This window comes from Lepisosteus platostomus, chromosome 7 (genome assembly GCF_059453375.1).
Source record: "Lepisosteus platostomus isolate fLepPlt1 chromosome 7, fLepPlt1.hap1, whole genome shotgun sequence".
NCBI lineage: Eukaryota > Metazoa > Chordata > Actinopteri > Semionotiformes > Lepisosteidae > Lepisosteus > Lepisosteus platostomus.
Genome location: NC_142617.1, coordinates 30,912,874 through 30,937,913, shown reverse-complemented (window position 1 = coordinate 30,937,913; position 25,040 = coordinate 30,912,874). Strand labels below are relative to the sequence as shown.

The window sequence follows — 25,040 nt, the reverse complement described above, 5'->3', positions numbered from 1 at the left end:
TGCTAGCATTGAACTGTGTGTTGGATGCACATGAATTGAAGGAATGGGCAAACATCGCTGATGCGGATCCACAGAGCCAGCATATTAAGATGTTTATAATTAGAGGCAATTTGTTTAAATAACTAGGTATGGATACTGATGTGCAAGAGAGGTGGAAAGGCTGTTTACTTAAGCCAGCACTATAAAATATTTTATTCTCAGTGAGATGCTGCCATTTCATAGTGGGTTTCTAACACTGTGTATAGTTCAATCCACACAGTGCCTTTACTTCCATCCATTTCTAATCTCTTTATCCAGTACAGAGGATTAGGAGCCTATCCCAGTAAGCAACGGACACAAGGCAGAATACACCCTGGACATAGCGCCAGTCCATCACAGGACAGACAGACACAAACACACACACCAGGGCCAGTTTTCCCATAAACCAATTAACTTACCAGTATGTTTTGGAGTGCGAGAGGGAGTCATATCACACATATGGAGAAAAACCATGTAACCCAGAGAGAACATGCAAACCCCACACACACAGGATGGCAGGAATTGAATCTAGGACCCTAGTGCTCCAAGATAGCAATGCTAACCACTTTGCCACCATTATAAATGGATGGATATCTTAGTTATCTTTCTAGTTCACAGGTTTGCATGCATAATTTAATTTTGAAAGGCGCCGAGACATCAGGTACTACTGTTGTATTTATGAAAAAGAAACAAAACAAAAAGCATACTAACAACTGTGCCATCCTACTCTTTAGTTAATACAATTTATTATTTATAAACAGTTAACATTGTTAGCAAAATATTTTGAATTATATTTAGTCAGATTTAATGTATATTTGAACAATGAAAATATATTTTTACAAGATGCGGGGGAAAGTGCAACAACTTATTACAGTGCTAAATTTAATATTGATTGCTTATAGTTTATGCTAACACCTAACTTTCTTAATTAGGTGTAATTAAAACAGTGAACTAAGTGTAACATACCATTCAGAAATACAATCGAGAATAGTTTTGTGGTGTTTGTATGGAAGAAACGTTTCTAAAATGTATAACGTAACAAATTTAAAGACGATTAAATTCTGTAATCTTTCCACTTGTAATGTCATTAGACAGAACAAGAAGTTTCTGCTTTGTCTAAGGATGGTATCAAAAAGTAGTCTAGGTGGTGAGAAAGCTGTGCTTAATGATAATTAAGTGACTTAAAAGTAAAAAGAGATGGTTCATATTGCTTGATTAATTTTAAAAACTAAGTTATAAATGCAGACGCGATCGCTGCCATAAGCGCTCCAGGCAGTAGAACGTTCGTTCTGTACTGCTGAGCTCCGCGCCTCCTCCCTCTCTCGGTGCCGCGCCCCTCTCTGACGGACCGCAGTGGGCGGTACGCTATTTTCAGAGCCTCTGATTGGGAATAAAAGACCTGCTGATGAGTTTCACACAACAGGAAGAGAAAAGAATGGGATTTTTTCTCTTCGAAACGTGTGTTGTCTTTATGAAATTCGTGTATTTTAAACGTTTAATTAAGAAGTAAAAACCTTACAGCGTACACAGAGATTCTGAGCTGATCACGAGGAAGAAAAATCACCCATTTTTCGCGCATAAAAAGTGGTTTTTAACTCTCGTAACCCATTTTTATACGTTTTAAAGTCGTGCAATGTCTAAGTTAAGCAGGAACACATCATTATATCTCATTTTTTATTTCTTTTTTAAAAAAATTAAAAATCGTTTGCCCAGCCTAATACAATAAAGTTCCTTATTATTACTATTGTTAATTTGCTGGACAGAGAGGTGAACATTATTACGCAGAAGATAGCGATTTACGTTGCATTGTGCATTGTGCTGCTGTAATACAGTTTTAAATAATTAAAAGTCTAAAAAGTATCATCTTTATTTATGGGTTTTAAATAAAGGCGATTTAAACGCGATTTAAATCAATATAAATGTTTATATTTTAACACCTAGGTGACCATTCATTGTTATTAAAATGACTTTAATTCGATCATGTTGTGATATTTAGAAATATAAATTTGTTTGGTGCGAGTGAGGTTTTATTTAATCTCTGACCCAGGGAAACGTTTCATTTTTTCAAAGAAATGTTTGTTAAAAAAAGTCATGGCACCAGCAGGATTCGATCACAGACTGTGAGACATGGGAGTCAGGAACCTAACCCACAGCGCCACCAGCAAGGTCGCATGCAGAGAGCTGAAAAAGCACTACAGAAACATTATCAACAGACAATGTACGGCGTGTACTATTCTTGTGTTGCGGTACATGAATATAATAATATCGTTATTAATTTCTTTAGATACGCGATTCCATATTATATTCCCTTTTAATCAAATTCTAAAAGTATGTTTGTTGACTCCGGTATCACGTTAGTTAAAGACTTCGAAGCTTAAAATGTTTAGGGAGAAATGGAATACTGGTGTGTATTTTTTTATGAAAGTACCGAGACCAGCCATATACTCTATGTTTATGTTCCAAAATTAATATCGTTTATGGCCTTCACACGCGTTACAGTATGCTCCTATTCTTTTTATGCTCAGCTACTAAGATTTCCCTTCAGTGGTAAAATTCCATATAATTATTCAATGCTAAAACGGGCACAGTAAAGACATTTACTGTAAATCTTTCTACGACCGACCGATGGACCACGAGTGCCCCTGTCAGTCAACCAATTACGTACTGCAGTATTTTGCGTCATCGTGCGTCACGATGCGCGACGCCGTAGCCAATTACCTCCGGTACGTGTCTGTACCACGCACTTTGAATGGCTGCATCTGTACTTACCCTGATTTTTTAGCTTCAAATTAGTAGCAGCGTAAAAAACTACTTTATAAGTCAGTCCTGAATTACTTATACCTGAAAACACAGGGGAGTTACAAGGGGGAAGCAGAAGAACATAGGTACAGTAGATATAAAAGGCAACCTATGAAAAACATCATTTAATGCATTTCAAATGGTATTACTGTGTGAGATTTTTACTGGATACAGTGTACAGTAAGTATATTATTGAATGATATACTGTGTGTTATTGTATTGGCAAAATATTGAATATAATTACATATAAACAGTATACATATCCTGTAAAAGTGAGTAGTATTAGGATTTTGTAGTATAGTTCTACAATTAGAACTGTGGCACTGGAAATTACAGTATACCAATGTTGCATACTATACAATTTTCAAAGAGGTTTCATACTAGTGAATCACTAACCAACGATTTACACTTTAATTACTATAACTGAAACACATGGAAGCATCGATAAACCCTGTAATAAATTCACACAATATGAAGTTTTGAAAATCATAAATTTTTCCACACAAAGACATACAGATGCAGCCATTCAAAATGCGCGGTAAAAACCCGCGGTACGGTAACCTACCCACAAGCCACCGCGGGGCACCGGAGCATACCGCAGGGCAAGTGATTGGCTGGCCAAAATGACCGACAGGGGCACTCGTGGTGCATTGGTTGGTAGTGCAAAGATTTAATCATTTAATGTCTTTACTGTGCACATTTTAATCCGCTTAGTTTTGAATATTTATATGGATTTTACCACTAAAGGGAAATTTTAGTAGCTGAGCATAAAAAGAAGAGGAGCATAACGCATCTGAAGGTCATAAACGATATTAATTTAAAACATTACTGTATGTATGTAAACTGTACTGTGTATGGCTGGTCTTGGTAGTTTAAAGAAAAAATACACACCAGTCTTCCATTTCTCCCTAAACATTTTAAGCATGAAAGTTTTATGAAACGGTACCCAAATATGCGATTGCTGTATAGAATGAATTTTAATTAAAAAAAAATATTTAACACGAACATTAAGCTGTTTACATGTTCCGCCTGAGAACAGTCACCCGTTGCTACCCAACGCAGAATGGTGATTGGCTGACACCATCTGACACCCCTCTGATTGGAGAAAAAAGACGTGCTGGTTTGCTATACCAGGAAGAGGATATCTTTCAATTCTAAACGTGTATTTTAAAAGTTTAAGAAGTAAAAACCTTACAGCGTACACAGATTTCTAAACTGATCAGGATCGTTATCTTTGTCTTATGCATAATAATGTTCACCGCTCTGTCCAGCAAATTAATAATAAACTTTATTTTATATAGCTTTTTAAACGAATAAGTAATTAGATTGCTCATAAACCTAATCACTTGCTTTTTCTTTTTGTTTAGGCTCAGATTTCAACTATAGATCGTATTATTAATAACCATAATAACAACCAACCAACAAAAACAACCATATAAACATAATACCAACCAAAAACATAGATAACAACCACAATACAAAATCAAATAATCAAACCATTTTACACTCGCAAAGTCCTCCAATTATCATAATCCCGCCCCTTATGCAAAACCAAACCTTCCTCCCATCCCAGTTTATCCTGTTTATCATAAACAAAATCCACCTCAATTTTCAACATAAAGCATTACACAAAATCAATACCTCAACACTCCATACTCAACAACGATAATTCACAAACAGCCAGAACATGTAACTACACATTCCCAAACATACCCAAACATAGCCCCGCCCCTTATGCAAAACCAACATCCCTCCCCTGTTCTCTCTCTCCCCTGGCGGTTGTAATTGTTTTTATTTTCAAATAAATTTTAGCAAAGTCATGTATTTTAAAAATCTTAAGATTTCTATATTTATGTCTTTATTTAGTGGTTTCATTAGTGACAAAGGCTAAACTTTCTTGGAAAAATGTCTTTTATGTAAACCATGTTTGCTATTAATTCATTTAGGGCTAGAATATGTTCACTGTCTTCCAATGAAAGACGGGTTCCTTTCGCCGTAGTTGGGAGACATTAGAAGCTTGCCACGCCCGGACTGTTACACCAACGCATTAGCATGTTAAAGCAATTTCATTGAGGAGCCTAGCTTTCTTAACTAGTAAGTACTGTACTTACTGGGTTTTGGGGGTGGGGAGGTGTCTTTCGCTGGAAACCTTGCCCCCTTCTACTTTGAAAATACCTGTGAAACCGGATTAATTCGTCACAGCCAGCACTCTCGCAGAGAGGGGGGTTGTACTTGCAGTGCTTCGGTATAGATGGGAAAGCCAGAGCTGAACGAACGCCGCCCCCGTGTTATGCTCTCCGTTAATGTCTAAGCTGGAACACATCATTATATCTCATTTTGTGTTTCTTTAAAACAAAAAAATCGTTTGCCCAGCCTAACAGTATTGTTGTTATTGTTTTTATCCTGTAAAGCGCTTTGAGGAGCCACCTTTAAAGGCGCCATATACAATAAAGTTCATTATTATTACTATTGTTAATTTGCTGGACAGAGACGTGAACATTATTACGCAGAAGACAGATAGCAATTTTCGTTGCATTGTGCATTGTGCTGCTGTAATACAGTTTTAAATAATTAAAAGTCTAAACAGTATCAGCTTTATTTATGGGTTATAAAAAAAGGCGATTTAAACGCGATTTAAATCAATATAAATGTTTATATTTTAACACATAGGTGACTATTCATTGTTATTAAATAACTTAAATCTTAAGATTTTTATATTTATGTCTTTATTTAGTGGTTTCATTAGTGACAGAGGCTAAACTTTCTTGGAAAAATGTATTTTATGTGTTGCGGAAAAAACTGACTTGCTTTAACAAAATATGTTTACAAATCCTTTCACCTGGCATTTTTGTAGTTAGAAATTATGGAACGCTCTGTTAAAAGCAAGGGAGTTTTTATGTCCGTTGCAGTTCTTTTGCAACATGAATATAATTATATCTTTATTAATTTCTTGAGATACGCGATTCCATATTATATTCCCTTTTAATCAAATTCTAAAAGTATGCTTGTTGACTCCGGTATCGCGTTAGTTAAAGACTTCGATGCTTAAAATGTTTAGGGAGAAATGGAATACTGGTGTGTATGTTTTCTTTAAAGTACCGAGACCAGCCATATACTGTATGTTTAAGTTCCAAAATTAATATCGTTTATGGACTTCACACGCGTTGCAGTATGCTCCTATTCTTTTTATGCTCAGGCACTAAGTAAAAGGAGATGCTTCATATTGCTTGACTAATTTTAAAAACTAAGTTATAAATGCAGACGCTCCCTCGGTGCGCTGCTCTGGTGCGCCGGCTCTTACACAGTGCCTGTCTGCCGTAAGCGTTACAATATACATACCCAACACTGCTTGTACCCATCTGTCATGCAAATAAAACACCTTGAATTGAATTGAATTGAGGGGAGAGGGGGGGGATACTAAAGCCAATACTGGCGACGTGCTAATGCTTTGGTTTAACAGTCCGGGTGTGGCAGGCTTCCAATGTCAACTCGACTCGATTGGAAGACAATGAACGTATTTTAGCCCTAAATGAATTAATAGCAAACATGGTTTACATAAAATACATTTTTCCAAGAAAATTTTATAATAATACGATCTATAGTTGAAATCTGAGCCTACTTTAAAAATAAAGGAAAAGCATCTTCAGAGAGCAATCACGCTGTGTTTATGTAGAAAAAGCGATTAGGTTAATGAGCAATCTAATTACCTATTCGCCTAAAACGCTATATAAAATAAAGTTTATTTAGAGATGAATGATCAGTGTCGCAGTTTAAATAATGGGAGTCAGGAAACTAACACACAGCGCCACCGGATTTAATAACGCAATAAAAATGCTATAAAATGATGTGACTAGGCACAGGAAAAGTTTACAGCACAGTACAATAATAAATGCTGACCATGACTTTAGAAGCATAAATTACCTTACACTCAATTTATACACAAGCTGTCTTTCTGTATGAACCTCTAAGCTGGTTCATACAGAAAATGTAGAAATGCATTAGCCTGATTATGATTAAAAAACACATAATTAAACACGCGTTTGCGATTTAAATCAGAACACGATTTAAATCAATATAAATGTTTATATTGTAACGCATACTGTCCAGCCTCCATTTCTCTATAAAAATTTACTCTGTTGCACACACACACACACAATAGAAGCAGGAACCGCTGTCAGAAGGGAAGATATGTTCAAAATATCGCAAATATCAATCATGTTGCGATATTTTGAAATATAAAAGTCAATTGATTGTCCATAATATCGCTTACCTATTTTTTCGAAGAAATGTTTGTTAAAAGAAAAGTCCAGCACCAGCTGGATTCGAACACACAACCTGCCAGTTGGTAGTCACGCACCTAGACCAGTAGGCAACAAGACAGCTCGCATGAACAGGCAGGCGAAACAGCCCTACACAGCCCTGTCGCAGCACACGAATATAATCATACCGTTATTAAATTCTTTAGATACGCTATTCCATATTATATTCCCTTTTAATCAAATTCTAAAAGTATGCTTGTTGACTCCGGTATCACGTTAGTTAAAGACTTCGAAGCTTACAATGTTTAGGGAGAAATGGAATACTGGTGTGTATTTTTTTCTTTAAAGTACCAAGACCAGCTATATACTGTATGTTTATGTTCCAAAATTAATATCGTTTATGACCTTCAGATGCGTTATGCTCCTCTTCTTTTTATGCTCAGCTACTAAAATTTCCCTTTAGTGGTAAAATTCCATATAAATATTCAAAACTAAGCGGATTGAAATGTGCATAGTAAAGACATTAAATGATTAAATCTTTTCACTACCAACCAATGCACCACGAGTGCCCCTGTCGGTCATTTAGGCCAGCCAATCACTTACCGCGGTGCCCTGCGGGTTGGTTACTGTACCGCGGGTTTTTACCGCTCATTTTAAATGGCTGCATCTGTAGACAGAGAACCTAGCACTCTTATTACACATTGTCTGATCTGGGACTATTTGATGTAAGTTTTTCCCTTCAAGAGAAAGAGTGTTGTAACTAATACAGCTGTGATGATTTCTTATTAACCCCACTTGCTGTACCTGAGCATTTACTCTTTAAGATCCCTGAATTGTCACAGATTCCTGTATCAAGATCTCTTACCTGTACCTTCTTGGTGTCCCTCGATCCTACCACTATCTCAGCTCCCCGCTGAAACTAGGGCATTAGTTCTACTTATTTAACACATAAATGGAGTTCTCCCATTTTACCCTCTCGGGGAACCCAAGGACTTATCCCCTGCCTGACCCTCATGAGATGGGTGACTTCCTCGTTGGATCATAAACAGCTATCTCCTGCATATACTGTACTGTGTAGTATTTGTTGGAAAACTGTCTCTCTATCTCAACACCCTGAGTTCCTTTGCCCTGATGACTACAAACTCCTTCAGGTTTTAAATTGAGAATACCATGAAGTAAACTGGAAAAAGCATGTTCCATTTCGGGGTGAGAGAACCCTGTTTCCATCCCTTTGTAGTAGCAGTGTAACCACTACTTTGTTGATGCGATTGGCCTGAATGCTCTTACCTTACCATTACCTTTCCAACATCTGCTAACAGCAACAACTGGGTCTGATACTACTGTATTTTATTCTTCTCACTGATGACAATGATCTTTAGCACCTAAAGGTAGGACAGCATCAACCTGAGAGCCTTCTTTTTCCCCATGGGTCAGATCTGAACTTAACCACTATAACTATAACTATAACTACCCAAACCTTTACTTGTCCCTTTTTTCCAGCCTGCCATTACTGCTACAGACTGCTCTCCAGGTACCTTCTGCTACTGCAAACTAAAGAAATAAAAATGCGATTGACACTCCTGGCAGCTAGAAGTGATGTGAGCTTTCTGTTTATTCTCTCTCTTACAGTGTGTTCTTAACAAGATGTCACTATCTCTTGTTATATCAACAGATCTCTGATGGTAACTGATCTCCTTGTGTCTTGTTCAACATTTAAGAAAGCTGACTAATGGACTTCAACTGCAGCAGAATTTTGTGCTCTGTTCGTTGACTTACTCATGCAAATATGTGTACTTAACCGACATACCCACATTTGCCTAATTCATCTATTATCCTTATGACAATGATTTATGTCCTTACTGTATGTCTTGATTAACTCTTTTATATACAGTACTGTATCTCTAGACTCTTCAGCCATGTAAAGTCTCCTCAAAACTATCGCAGCCTTATTACAAGTTTCATTTCAATTAAGATGTTGCATCAGATTTCACAATGTACTTTCTGTTATCCTGAAATCTTCACCCGAAATGTGTGAAATATCAAGATACATTCTTGCTTGTCTTGTTTTGTTTACCAATACCATGCTTACCTTACCATGCTTTGTTTATTGACTTACTCTGATTTTGGAACACATTGCTAAGTAATCGCTGTTTTAAATTAAACCATATGTATTATTTGTAAAAACAGTCTGATTCAAGCATTTTACACTTATGGGACTCTGTTTCTAAATTTATGTGACAGATTTGTGTAGCCATATGGTAATTACCAAAACATAAAGCCTCCGCTTTCATGAAAAAGAATGTGAGGAATTTTGTGGAGATCATACTTTTGTCTGCTATTGGATGTTCTACTCATTTCATAATTGTCATTGTCAAGGTTCCAACAGCTCCTGGAAAGTAAGACTACTGGGCTTGTTCAAAATACATAGACTTAATTGCAGAATCAAAATTGGTTTATTTATTTTTAATTTAAAAATTTAAATTGTTACTGATAAGAGTCAGGAATGGTTCGTATTTTTAAATGTAAATAAAAATGGAAGCTTTACATTTACATTTTCCTTGCAGATTAACATTGAGACTGTTACAGTTTTAAACCGGTGTCACACTACATGGCTTGACACAACTTCTAGTTGGAGAGCATGTCAAATTTAACAACTGCAGTTGCTTAATCTCGCTGCCTTATCTGTCCTAGAGGGTGTCAAATTATACGACTAGGAATCGCCAGGGGTTACTAATTACATGATTCCCTTACAACTTTTCATCATGGTTCCAAATCTCATATTGTACCGCTAAAGTACCACAAGGTCATCTCATTTTGGCAGCCAATCAACGTGGAGCACACCGAAATAAGAAGAGGAGCACTGCACGAAACTAAACAACATCGAGACCAAGCATGTATTGAATGGAGCAACATACAGACAAATCTTAGAGAAAACTCTGTTTAAGTTCTCTAAAAACCTAAACTAATTCAGGAATTTATCTTTCAGCAGGACAATGATCTAAATCAAGGCTACTCTGGATTAGCTAACAAGAAGAAATAAAATGTATTTGATTGGACCAGTAAAGGTACTGACTTGAATCTGATTGAAAAATATCCTGAATTTAATACTACTATGTGAATATCCCAAAGACATTCTCACCCAGTTTCCGAGATCTCCTGCAAAGCACAACCACAATTATGAGGAAGATAAGCAGAATTAGAAAACCAGAAATGTCCATGACAAATATCCACTTGTGTACTGCGGGAACAGAGAAGAAATAATAATTATCTACAATCCTCAACCAAGTTAAAAACAAAGGGTTTGACAATTGCTCCATCCAGGTGTGAGAAGTTGACAAAGACTAATTACTGTTCTAAAGTACTTCCACCAAATACTGACTCTAGAGGGTGAAAAAGAATGTTGATTGTTGTTTTATTTTTTGTCTGTCCCATCATGTACCTTAGAATTACAGTGCCTTGCAAAAATATTCACCCCCCCTTGGATATTTTCACATTTTATTGTTACAGCATGGAACCCTGATGTATTTAACTGAAAATGTTTGCCACTCATCAACACAAAGTACTCTATAATGTCAAAGTGAAAAAAATCCAAACATTTTACTAAATTAATTGAAAATAAAAAAACAGAAAATCTTCTCCAAGTCACATAATTACTTGACTGGAGTCCACCTGTGTGCAGTTAAGGTGTTTCAAATGATTTCAGAATAAATACACCTGTGTTTGGGAGCTTCTCCACTTAGTTAGTGCATTTACAAGGAAACACTACACCATGAAGACCACGAAACATTCTAAGCAGATATGAGATAATTGAAAAATACCAGTCAGTACAACATATAAGAACATTTCCAAGGCACTGAATATACCTTGAAGCGCAGTGAAGTCCATCATTAAAAATGTGAGAAAATATGGAACAACTGTGAATCTGCCCAGAACTGGTTGTCCCCCAAAACTGAGTGTCCAGACAAGAAGAGCTGTAGTAATGGAGGCCACCAAGAGGCCTACAGCAACTCTAAAGGAGTTACAGTCCTCCATGACAGAGATGGGAGAAACTGTGCATGGGACAACAATAGCACGCACACTTCATAAATCTGGCAACGTGTGCAACCGTTTTCTGAGCCTGGGGTCTGGAGGACCTCGCCCCCTAATCCCAGGATCTCCATGTTTTTCGTGTGTTCGTGTTTTCCCCCTTCCCGGGGATTATAACCTTGTCGCGTCCCAGGATGGATCTACTGTTAATGGACTCATAGACTGTGCGCTGACCTGCCTTGGACCTGCTCGGATATGGATGCCTCTCTTTGTTTCCCTGTTCACTGTCTCACAAACTATCACTGTTACTTTACTGCATCATTAAACCCCTGTGTACCCCTTCCCATACTCCGCCTCTTGTCTCCTTTAGCTCTTACCGATTCGCATAGGGTCTAATATAACACCCGACATGAACTACAGAGCCTTTTGTAACAGCTACCCACCATGCTGCAAAAGGTTGTGCTTACAGTACATTTTATTGTTATAATGTGTCTAAAAACACCAGTGCTATTGACTTGCTGCTTCTATAATATTCTGTAAACATTCTTACATTTCTCATGGACATTATTTAGAAAGTTGTTATAAAATAAAAATTACAACTGAAATAGAACTGGAAAAGACTGATGTAACTCACGGATGTCTTGTGGTACAAACGAATCACTGGTAACAGGGTAAAAAGGCTCTGTGATCCTTTCTCCTCTGCAAGTATAGGCACTTTTGTACAATTCATTGTCAGATATAACTGTGTATCTGTCTCCATTTCTACTGCTCAGATCACTCATACTTCCATCTCTGTACCATGTGTAGTTCCACTCAATAGAGCTGGCCTAAACCTCACACCTCAGTACCATATTGTTTGTAATGAAAATCTTTGTCCATGCAGTCTCCAGGGTGATGACAGCCTGAGGTCGAGCCTCAACTATAAAAACATGACAAATGCAAAAACAGAAAAAATATCTAAGTTAAAAAGGTATAATGTATAATGAAATTATTTTTATGCTGCTTTACTGAGCTGAACTCAAGATTTAAAAGATGTAGTTTAGTAGAATACCTGTTATATTTAATATGAGAGTATCACTGCGTTGAGAATGAAAGGGCACAGTCCCCCTTCTGGCTTGACACCTGTACTCTCCACTGTTGGATACAACAGCAGAATCAATGGTGTAATTAGAGCCAACAGTCCTGTTGCTCTCAGTGTTGTTCTGAACTGGTTCTTTGTACCAGAGGTATTCCCATCCAGTAGAACTTTCCACAAACCCACAGCTGAGTGCAACTCTGTCTCCTGTGTCTATCTTTCCAATGGGGAGGTCCTGGGTCAGGATTGGCTTTGGCTTTTTTTCTGAAAAAAATAAAGTAAATCAGGTGACATGTCTCTATTAACTCTGAAACAATGTTATTAATTCCAGTTCAAGTATCCTTCACAGGAGCATCTACACTATCTGCTAATTTATCCTTTAAATAATAAAATTCAAGTTATATTTAACAATGAACTCCATGTCTTCACGTCTACCCACATTAATGTCTATGACCTAAATGTTTCAAATTTCAATGGAGATTATAGGAGTAAAATACAAAAATAAATGTGCTTTACAGAATGTTTAAGGCCCTAAAATACAGAGATAGGAGTATACTGATTTAAGGTAGAGGTGATAAAAGAGATTACAATAGACCTTAAGGAGACAAAAGAATATCGTGTCAAATAATTATATTCCAGTGCCACAATAACAAAATAACTGTAAAGGCAGAGTAAATATTTTTAAAAAGATGAGAGAGGATTGAAAATGGAAAATGATCAAGTAAACATGCTAAATAAATATTTCACACAGGTTTTTATAATAGAAAATGTCAATAACATGCCTATGCTATAGAATATGTTTTAGTGGTATTACAAATTTTAACATAATTGACACTGAGGTTCTGTATGCAGATAAGGGAGCTAAAAACCAATACCTAATGGTATTTGTCCCGTGATACATAAGGAAATAGGTTATTCATCTAACATCCTTTGGTTCAGATATTTCAACTCTTTCACTTAATAGGAGCAGCATCTACAGATGTGGGACAAATTCCTAGTGATCTATCTCGATGACATTCTCATTTTCTCTCATGATCTTCTTGAACACATCCATTGTGTCCGACTTGTCCTCCTTCAGCTTCTTGAGGCTTTGTTATCTTCAATTTATTGGCAGAAAAAAACAGAACAGCTAAGAACCCTATTTGTCTAAAACACTCCCTAAAAAGTCACTGGATGGTTAGAATTTGCTGAATGACAGCTATTTCTACTTATTGCATTGACTTTTTCCATAGGCACAGGTAAAGATTTAGTCCATGCTGAAAGGCAAAGAAAAGAGACACAACATTTCAGTTGTGTTCACACCTGAAGATGGCTCCACAGCAAAAATGTTTTGTCTCATTTATTTTCCTTTCAACACAAAATAAACCTTTACCTGCTCCTTTGCAGCCTACACATGCTGATGCAGCTACTTACTTGAACATCTTTTTCCAAAGCCTGGATAGATTGAAAACATAAGTTATCCTTATAAAAACTGGTGACTAAAATAACACTGCACATCGTGCAAGTTACACTATTTACAAACAAGGCATTTCACAGGCCAACCTGCTGACAACCAGAAAAACCCAGACTGCTAACTCAGTTCTCAGAAATCCTACCATATGACAAATAGGCCAACAAAAGAAATATACAGTAACTGCATTCTAAATCACACAAAACACAACCCAGAGCTAAATCCCTCTTCCTCTCTAAGTGGAATTAGAGCCTACCTATCTATTCTAAAAAAGGCACTACTAACATGAAAAAAATGTCTTCAACCTGAAGATTTATAAAGGAAATCAAAGTGTCATTAAATAAAAGACAAAAAGTTTCCAACACTTAGCTTGGACTAAGTTTAAGTGCAGATTAGCTTTTATTTATTCTTATCACAATGCTCTGATTAAAAAAAAAGTAAGATAAGGCTGATTGATATCCTATCATTTATTATCTTTTGTATATTCTCATGTCCCCATACAAATATCAGGATTAGAGAAAGTTAAGCAAGTGCTGAAAAGCTGAAAATTCTGAAAAGCTAACTATCACCTTTGTTGATAGTTAAAAGGTCAAAGTTAAAGTTATATTACAGAATACTTACCAGACACCTTCAGTGTGACAGAATTGCTATTGTTGAAAAAAAAGGAATTCTTATTACTTTTTACTTTACAGATATATTCCCCACTGTGTGACTGCTCAGCAGAGAGGATTGTGTATGTGTCTTCATTTCCCCTACTGGAGGCAGTCTTGTCTATAGGTAACTCTTGTCCGTTTCTGTACCATGTATAGATCCACTCAGTAGAGTCCCCCTGAATCTCACACCTCAGAGTCACTCTTTCTGTGAGTACCGCTTTTGCTCGGGCTGCATAAAATATGAAATAGATTGGTAGAAAATGTCATTTAAAAGCATGAGTTGTGGTGTTGTATTTACAAAAACAAATAAAGACATTGTTGAAATCATTTTTTATGAATTGTACATCTTACCTCTGATTTCTAATTTCAGAGAGTCACTGTGCAGAGAGTAAAAGTTCACTTTTCCCCTTAAAGCTCAACACCAGTACTCTCCACTGTCGTACAGAGCAGCAGAGCTGATTTTGAAACATGACCCATCAGTGCTCACACTGTGAGTGTCAGATAATGCCTGTGTGTCTTTATGCCAGAGATACTTCCAGCCAGTAGAATGTCCTCCAAATCCACATCTCAGGGTGACCGTATCTTCTGTGTATATCAGCTCACTGGGAGGATCTTGTAATATATTGGGCTTTGGCAGTATTTCTAGTAGACAAATATGTCATAATTGGAATATGAGCTGCAATCATGTGTTTGGACAAAAGTGATCTCAAAGTAGATTGCTTTTCTAAGAGCACCTGTAGATTCTTGCATCTTGGCCAGAAACTCCAAAAAGAGTGCCCCAGCATGATGACTGCTGACACCATGAAGGAGGTAATACACCCAGTGCCTCTGTCCATAAAATTAGCTCTGTAGCAACTGATGGCACATTTCTGTCCATGTTGCTTTGTTTCATTACTTATTTCATATATTTTGATTATTACAACGTTTGATTGTCTGATGCTTGTACAATGAAGGATCTACAGGTGCAGGATGATCAGGATGAAGATATGATGAAACTCATTAAGGTAATTACTTTGCTGTTACTGTTTTCTGTGGACTACCTGGCTCTCATTATTAATGGCTGGAATGTGCTGTATGATGGCAGCATTAGTTTGAAATATAGTAGTGAATTCCTCTTAATGTGAAAGTGTAATCTGTTTCTATCCTTAAATATTTTAAATTGTCAAATTTCCTCAAAAGATTTGGAGTTTTACACAGAATATGATTTTTAACAATGTTTGTTTAAATACATCATAAAGCTAATGTGGGAATATCATATGAAACCATTTTTGATGCTGTCCAGAAACTGGATGCTGGATGCTGCATCCCCCGATGCTACTACATTTATTTTGGGAACTCTTAACATTTGCGCACTTAAACACAGATTTGTACATATTATCAATATGTGATCTGCTTACCGTGGATGAACAGAATTATTGATTTTGCTGTATGACAATTCCAAATGCCTACTCATCCCTTGCAAGACCTCCACTGGGCAACTTCAATCACAACACATTACATCTTAGGCCAATCTTTCAGCCAACGCAATCAGGGCAGCAGAGAGAATTGCACGGACTGTTCAACACTTTCAAAACAACTTCCCCGACGCTCCTAACTTCATCATGAGAGATTTCAACCACTGCTCACTTACCAATTTCCATCAATATGTTACCTGCCCTACAAGGCATAATAGGGTATTGGACCTGTGTTACAGATTAGTTAAAGGAGCTTACAAATCCGCTGTCAAAGCACCATCGGGATCATCTGATCACAACGCTGTGCATTTGATTCCGATCTATAAGACAGCCGTGAAGAGAGGTAAAAGCGAACGAAGAGCGGTGCCGGTCTAGCCCAAGGACTCCAGACAGCAACTGCAGGATTGCTGCGTGCGCACAAACTGGTACATGTTTAAGCACTCATGGCCTGATCTTGATGAACTGACAGATGTAATCACCAGTTATGTTTCTTTTTTTTTAAATACTGTTAAACCTCTGAAATCTTGCAACGTATATCCTAAGAATAAGCCCTGGGTGACCAAGTCTCTCAAGTCAGCTCTTGATCTGAAAAAAATCATTTTCCATCAAAGTGATGCTGTTCTGTTTAAGGAAACACAAAAGAGAGGTTAAGAAGGCTAAACGTAGGCATAAGGAGGCATAAAGTGGAGGAGGCAATATGCCGGGGTATCTCATGCTCTGCATTGGAGGGTATTAGGTCTATGGTGGGAATGCACAAGAATGGAAACAGCAGTATTAATACATCTGGTAAATCAGACGCTGACATTGCCAGTGATGTGAATTAATTTTGTCTTAAGTTTGACAGAAATGATTTTTCGGATGAAATTAGTGTGTTCAGAGGTAGGATCTCTGATTGTCCAATTAGAATTGATGAGTCTATGGTCAGTCAGATTAAGGAGAGGAAGATTTCAGGTCCTGGTTCGGTTGGGGGAAGAATATTGAAAAGATGTGCTAGATAGCTGTGTGGCATCTTTTCTTTTATTTTCCCAATGTCATTAACCCAACAAATGGTTCCTAAATTGTGGAAAGAATCAGTTGTTGTTTCAGTACCTAAAGTCAAATCTGTTAGTATAGCCAGGTACTGTAGATCGTGAAGGATTCTGGGCAGAGTAGTGAAACCGTGTTCTAATGCCATAAACCAGAAACCAGTCCAAAAGTTCAAAACTGAAGGATAAAAACCAGAGTAAGAACCAAAATACAAAACAAAGTCATAAACAAGGGAGCCAGAAAGTCAAAGAGCCCATATACCAATAAAGCAAAAAAAAAATCAGAACAGCAAGCCGAAAACCTAAATCCAAGAATCGAGGACCAAGGTGAAGAGCAATCCGGAAGCCAGGGGAAACGAGACAAAACGAGGATAAGCGCCGAGTACTTGGAGAGAAATTCCAAAAATACTGAGCAAAGGGAAAATGACTAAGACTTCCTAAAATAGAGAAAGACAGAGAATGTGAGGAATAAACGAGATAGGTGAGTGGTCAGGTATTTTGGAAAGGTCTATGCCTTTTAAAAGGGGCCGTATGAGAAACTGGTAACATAAAAATATCTCCCAGTTCACTCAATGATTACAGACCAGTAGTCCTGACCTCTCTGGTTATGAAAAGTTTTGATCAGATTGTGAAAAATGAAATTGTGGCCAAAGTAAAGGATCAGCTAGATCTATTACAATTCACTTACAGGGCAGGTAGGGAGCTAGAAGATGCTACAGCATGCCTTCAACACCTTGATGGAAACAAGACCCGTGCTAGACTGCTGTTTGTGAATTTCTCCTCGGAATTTAATTGTAAACAGCTTCACCTACTGGCGAATAAGCTATTGTCAAACTTTGGTCTTCAATCTTGTCAGCGGGGTTACTGATTTCCTAACAGACAGAACTCAGAGGGTGAGAGACAATCATGTTTTATCCAACAAAAAGCATTCCTCTATTGGATCCCCCCAAATGTGTGTATTATCTCCCTTACTCTTTGTGCTATAGACAAACGATTGCTAGAGCTATCACCACTCAAGAAACATAATCAAACTTGCAGACGACTCTGTCATTGTTAGACTGTTACGAGCAAATGAGTTTGCCACCTGGTATGAACAAAACTTCCTCAAGCTAAGACCAAAGACATGATAACTGACTTCAGGAAAAACACCCACACTTCCATCCTAACCCGCGTCGTGGGAGTTTTGGTGGAGCTAGTAGAACAATGCAAGCACTTGGACTGTTCTGGACTCCAAGCTTAATTTCGAAGCAAATACTGACCTGATCCCCAGAAAAGGTCAACAGCGTCTGTTTTTCTTAAGGAAGCTTAAGTATTTTAAGTTCAATGATTCATTGTTGATTTTGTTCTATCAGTCCTTGCTTGTATCTGTTCTAACTTTTACCCTGCTCTGCTGGTTTGAAAACCTGAATCTGAGAAGCAAGAACAAACTGGAAAGCCTTGTGAAAGTATGTCAGAAGGTCACTGGTGCTGATCTTCCACCCCTCTCCTCCATCTATCAGTCACATGTTTTGCATAAAGCAAAATCCATTTGTGATGATCCTTCAAACCCCTTGTTTAATAATTTCCACTTCTAACTCCCATCAGAGAGCAGATACTGTACCAACTCCCCACCTCCAAAACCAACAAATTTACGTTCTCATTCATACCTGTAGCGATGTCGTTATTTTACACTTGACCTTCTATGCAAATATGTACAGTATGTATATTGGTTTTCCTGTAGTTTTTTCTGTCCATCTGTACACCAACACTGCTGCTGTAGAACAACTTGCCCCTCAGGGGGTAATAAAGACACTCTCTCTCTCTCTAACCAAAAAACTACTTAAAATGAAACTTTTTTCTTAAGGTTTCATTGAGCTCATGAGTGGTCTGCAAAAAGAGGTGAAAAAGAAGATCAGATCAGGAAAGTTAAGGATCAGTACAGGGATGAAACAGGGATGGCGTGGCAGGGTATTAAATCCATGGCCAATACTACAGTACACTATATCTCTCAGGTAAAGTTTATGTTAATATGGTACCTGTGTTAAAATGGTATAGATAGGGCAACACTTGACAAATGATTTTAACATGTTTTACACCCATTTTGAATAAAACCTATAACCATTTTAGTTAATAGTGCTGAATTCCTAATGTCCAAAGAGTTTATTAAAATCAACAGCTCAGATTTATGTAGGCAGTTTAGGAGAATTCATGTAAGAAAGAGTGCAGATAATACAAGTGGGAGAGTTCTGCAATCGTGTGCAGATCAGCTAACATATTTAGTCTTAAGTTCCTAAGATTTACTAGATTAGTCTTCCATGTCTCTAATGTCATTCAAAGGTGCTAGAAAACTGTCTTTTTATAAGCTGTTGTAAATGTAAGCTCCTGTAGTAGGTGAATCTCCCACATTTGCGAGTGGAATCAAGTCAAAAAGCAGTATCAAGGATACATCCTTGCTCAGCGGAATGGAAAAGCTGACAAAATGAAAAAAAATGTTTTACCAGATTACCACTGCTCAATTTGGTAAATTCAATGCATAGTGTGGGTCTAGGTCAATCACAGCATACATAAATAGTCCAAAGACAGTCTGCAGGTGTAGGATTTAGCTCAAATCTGCAAGACAACCTTGCTAAACAGATTTCAAGAGATATGATTTGTGTTTGCCTATTGAGGTACAAGTAGGCAATTAGCTTCCAACAACCTAAATGTGACAAAAAAAGAAATTTAGGAAATACCACAAAAGGAAAAAAAGTATTTAGGTCAGGGGTTACAAATCCTTCTCTTAGTGGTCCACTAACTTGCTGTTTTTGTTCCACCTGAATTAGATCATTGAAGCCTTAATTGACCTAAGACATTACTTAGGATATTTGCATTTGGTTTCTAGTCACTCATTTGGTATTTTATTTCACTTTGAAAATACAATGGTTAAAGCTTCAACATCAATCTCATCAATAGGTCGGTGAAGGGTTTAATTGTGTAACTGAATGCTCAGCTGGAACAGAAACCAACAGGTCTGTGGGTCACCAGGATCAGGACTGGGAACCACTGCTTTAGGAATTAGAAACATATTTCTTGACAGAACAAGGGATTTTACTTAGACCAGCAAGACTTGTGTTACCATATGCTATATTGTTAACATTATCCATATCTGACAGAAATATAAAACTGAAGCAAGGAAAAGGAAAGTTCTTTCAAATATACTCCGAAATAAAACGTTTTAAAAAAAGATGACTGAGGATGCTGAGACTTTAAATTATTGAAGTCAGGATCACAGCTATATGAATTTGTATCAGAAAATACTTACCAGATACATCCAGTGTAACAGCATTGCTGGTTTCAGAATAAAGTGAACGTCTACTGTGTTGACCTCTACAGATATAGCTCCCCTTATCTGATTGAGATGCAAAAGGGATTGTGTATCTGTTTTCTTTATTGCTGTTGAAATCAGATTTGTCTACAGCAAGCTTCTGTCCATCTCTGTACCAGTCATAGGTCCACTCAGTAGAGTTAATACAACATTTTAGAAAAAATATTTCTCCAGTGTAGAATTCTGTCCATGCTGTCTCAAGGCTTAGCACAGGTTTAGGTATAGCTGTGAATATTGAAGTGTTAGAAAAGCTGTGTAAGAGTGAGTATAGATTTTAGACAAGACAGATGTTTAGCTTGAAATTCAGTACACATGGGATTTATATAATGGTAAAACATCCTATAACAGTTCCATGCTCAGGTACTGTAACTTTTCATTTGAGGTTATCTTAGTTGCCAGCTGTAAAATCGTCTTACAAACTCACAACAGACAACCCAATGAAGCTCAGCAGATGTGAGCCTGGCTAGCACCTGGATGGGAGACATCCTGGAAAATCTAAAGTCGTTGCTGAAAGAGGTGTCAGCAGGGCTAGTAGGGTAACCCAGTATGGTGATGGGGTCCTGACTGTCTGTGGTTATTGAAAGTCCCAGGGTATTTTTTTAAAAGAGTAGGGGTGTTACCCTGACATCCTGGCCAAATTTCAAAATTATACAAAAGTATAAGGAATTATATATTTTTTATAATTAGGTTCTCATTTCTCAATGGAAGGGTTCTAAGAATATGCATTAAAACTGCATAAAATGTGAAACGTATAATGCTGAAATTTTATTTAATACCTTGACATTTCAACTTAAATTGAGATTTGGCTTTTAAACTTAAAATGCAGATTTAGTATAGCTCTAGGGAAAATATATTTAATGGACATGGAGGCAGACGTAAGATTTAGAGCTCCTATACAGTATGTGCTTCATTAAATCAATTAGCGCCAATGAGAAGGCAAAGAAGTTATTCATGGATACACTTCAATCAATGGGAAAAAAGGTGAATTAATACTAAGTCATGTTCTAATAAATACATTCTCACTACATGATAGTATGAGATGAGAAAGATTCTGCACATGTAATTACCTATAAATGTTTACTAGCAGGGTATGATTATGGGTCTGCTACTAAAGACCACCACGCAGTTGGCCTCAAGCAATAAATTTGTAAATATACAGTAGGTGTCTCTCAAACAAAAATGAAAATATATTTTTTTATATATATTTCAGGTGATTATCTCCTAAATTATCAAAGTAAAAGTAATGTTTTTGAATACAGAAAATGGGTCTGTTGTTAGCCCATACAGTATATTACAAGGCTATGTCAGCCCATTCATACAATAACACATTTTATGAGGAAATATAAATATTTAGCTGTGCACAATCTTTTGGGGGTGTTTTCAAACATTCTTTTTGTAAATATTTGAAGAAGAAACAACTGTCACTATTTGCTTTCCACAGCTGCATAACTTGCATGAAATTTAAAAGTAAAAATTAGATTTTAACTTATTAATTTTAAAAGCTTTTTTTTCACAGCCCAGTATTCTGTTCTCCCCTAACCAAAAATACTACAAAAAAAAAAACATTAAAACAACTTAAAGCAAGATATTTTGGACCTATCAAAAACTAGTAAGCTAGGTAATTTCTAATTGCAACAATTCAATCTTCAAACTTTCAAACTGTTGAAATTAAAAAGCTGCACACATGAGAAGTTCCAAAATATAGCGGCAGCTTAATACCGAAATGGTATTGTCACATCATAATTATTTTACATTTCTTAAAATTCTATATAATACAACTTTTGGACACCTATTGTAAAAATCAGTTAAAATTCAAATATACTGTTTCAATCAGATCCGATAAATACAACTTTATTCACCCCAGGAAGGCAATTAAGCAGCAAGCGTTGCAACATACAACACATGACAAAAAAAAAAAAAAAACAATGTTTAGAAAAATTACACATAGGTACTGTATAACAGCAAAAAGCAGCTTGCTGTTGATCAGAGTAACCTGCAATTCCTGCATGGTAGAACAACAAAACTGGTTAATCTTTAGTACCGTACTAAATAACAATCAACTGAAGAATTTTATCCTGCAGTTTTTTTTCATTGCAATTGAGCAATGTGTGTTTAGAAAAATTACACATAGGTAATTTTTTCATTGCAATTGAGCAATGTGTGTTTAGAAAAATTACACATAGGTACTGTATAACAGCAAAAAGCAGCTTGCTGTTGATCAGAGTAACCTGCAATGTGTGTTTAGAAAAATTACACATAGGTACTGTATAACAGCAAAAAGCAGCTTGCTGTTGATCAGAGTAACCTGCAATTCCTGCATGGTAGAACAACAAAACTGGTTAATCTTTAGTACCGTACTAAATACCAATCAACTGAAGAATTTTATCCTGCAGTTTTTTTTTCATTGCAATTGAGCATGATTCTAGACATGATCCCCAAATTGTACAGTACTAGCTAGTGTTCTACATAGCACACAGTTCTGTAATAAACCCACAAGTTAATTGCAATTGATTCAAAGTGACCAATGTCAACCCTATAATTGATAATTAAGTTTTTATGAAGAACAAAATTGAGAAAGATGTTATGGCGTTTCAACTTATTTCAGGTTGAAAATAGGGGAACACTGGGGTATAGAAATGCATTATCTGAACTGCTTTTCTTGGAGAAATTAATTATTGCTTCATTTTTTAATGTAATGGAAAAACATGAAGAAAGTTTTGAATCTGGAGAATGCCATAGAAAACAAAATGAAGAAAATGATAATTTGCTCCCTTTCTTGAGGTGAACTGAATCACAGACAAAATGAAGCAAAGTTAAAAAAACACTTACAAGTCAACTGCAGTGTAACAGCATTGCTAGTTTCAGAGTAAACTGATTTTCTGCTGCGATGACCTCTGCAGGCATAGTTCCCCCTGTCTGACTGAGCAGTAGAGAGCATTGTGTATCTGTTTCCATTGATGCTGTTGGAACTGGCTCTGTCTACAAGAATCTCCTGTCCATCTCTGTACCATTCATAGATCCACTTCGAGCCCAATGGAATGTCACACCTCATAGTCACACTTTCCGTGATAAATACCTCCATCCATTCAAGCTCCAGAGTCAGCACAGATTTAGGAGGATCTGCAACCATGAAGAAATTAAATAAATAAAAACAAAATAAAATTTGAAAGGACCAATATAAAAGTCAAAACCTGTATAGAGTTATGTACAGTATGAGCACAAGAACAGTTAAAAACAAAAATGGACCATTCATGTCAACTAGATTGTTTTATTTCTTGATGAAAACCACAGGTGTCTGTTTTAAACAACATGACCTGGCACCTTGTTCTATACTCCCCAAACCTTTTTGAAATGCCTACTGTTCTCATTTTTCCATATAGTTTCTATTTGAATTATTGGGTCCCCAGTTAATTCTGAAGACTTCATCAATTCCTTTGTGGATAATGAATACTTTTATATTGTAATTCCCCCCCCCCCCCAATGTCTTGATCTCAGAAATGTATCTAGTTGCACATATATAAACTGTTTCCAGAACAGAATCAACTTTCTTGTAACCTGTTGACCACAATTATATTCTAATTCAAAATCATGTACAGTTGTAAGAAAAAGTTTGTGAACCCTTTGGAATCATCTGTATTCTTGCATTAATTGCTGCTTAAGTGTGATATGATCTTCATCTCTGTCATAATAGTTAAACATTATTAATTACATTATCTGATTAAACAAATAACACATGAACATTTGTATTTTTTCTTGTCTATATTAAACACATTGTTTAAATGTGCTGTCCATACTGGAAAAAGTATAGTATGTGAACCTTTAAGATAATGACCTCTATTAAAGGGGGTAATTGGAGTCTTGGACACCTACAGTAATCAATTAGATGACTTTCAGGTGGGTGCTTGAGGTGCCCTGACCATTAAATAACCTATCAAGTTTGATTAGCAACAGAGTCTCTCTTTATAAGACAGATTTGTCGGTGAATCATGCCCTGATTGAAAGAGGTTTCAGAGGACTCCAAAATAAGTGTCGATGCCTATAATCCTGGAAAGGGTTAGAAACAAATTCTCATCAATCCACATCCACAAAATCAGTACCATTGCTAAGCTCCCAAGGAGTGGTCAAAAGCAAAAATCATTGCAAAGGTGAGCTATACAGTGCTCAAGGAGGTGACAAAGAACCTTAGGGTAACCTAAGGCTCAGACCTAAGGATCTGTAGGTATTTCTTGCACTGGCTAATGTTCATGAGTCCAGAACAAAAGTGGACTTTTTGGCATAAATACACAACATTATGTTTGGAGGAAACAAAACACGATACCAACAGGAAAACCTCATCTCAAACGTAAAGCATGTTGGAGGCAGCGTCATGGTTTGGGGCTGCTTTTCCATCTCAGGGCTGGATGGCTTGCAATCAAATCAGTGAACAATGAATTCCAAATTGTACAGGAGAATGTCAAGGTATTCGTCATTGATCTTAAGCTGAAGAAGGTAGGTCATGCAGCATGACAGATCCAAAAACGAGGAGTAAATCTACAATAGAATGGCTTAAACAGAGGAAATATCACATTTTGGAAGTGAAAGACAGAGCCCTGACATTAACCCAACTGAAATGCTGTGGCATGATCTGAAGCAAGCCATTCATGTAAGACATCCCAATAATATAAATGAACAGAAACAGTTCTGTAAAGATGAATTGGCCAAAATACCAACAGACCAATGTGAAGGACTGATCAGCAGATACTGGAAATTTTAGGTCGAGATCACTGCTGCTAAAGGAGATTCCAGCTGATACTAAATATGAAGGTTCACGAATGTCTTCCAGCATAGACAGTGAATGTTAAAACAGTATATACAAATTTAGACATGAAAAAGTACAATTGTGTGTGTTATTTGTTCAATCAGACTGTGTTTATCTATTGTTATTCTTGTAGATAAGAT

The 25,040-nt window shown here is 36.7% G+C and overlaps 2 protein-coding genes across 2 annotated transcripts in view; both read right to left on the bottom strand.

Moving 5' to 3' along the window:
* Positions 1–11,806: 11,806 nt before the first annotated feature.
* LOC148658528 (Fc receptor-like protein 5) lies at positions 11,807–14,516 on the bottom strand (the record flags this gene model as incomplete). The annotated part of the gene is made up of 3 exons (XM_088641843.1): positions 11,807–12,021; positions 12,154–12,441; positions 14,249–14,516. Coding segments are annotated over 3 exons (648 nt in total), but the record flags the coding sequence as incomplete, so codon positions are not given.
* LOC148658527 (Fc receptor-like protein 5) overlaps positions 14,414–25,040 on the bottom strand; it is a 31,124-nt gene continuing 20,497 nt past the window's right edge. The window contains exons 4-7 of the mRNA XM_088641842.1: positions 22,932–23,240; positions 20,040–20,327; positions 14,632–14,922; positions 14,414–14,509 (exon numbers count right to left, since the gene is read on the bottom strand). Coding sequence (XP_088497968.1) covers positions 14,696–14,922; positions 20,040–20,327; positions 22,932–23,240 — 824 coding nt within the window. The 3' untranslated portion in view covers positions 14,414–14,509; positions 14,632–14,695. The remainder of the gene's footprint in view (positions 14,510–14,631; positions 14,923–20,039; positions 20,328–22,931; positions 23,241–25,040) is intronic.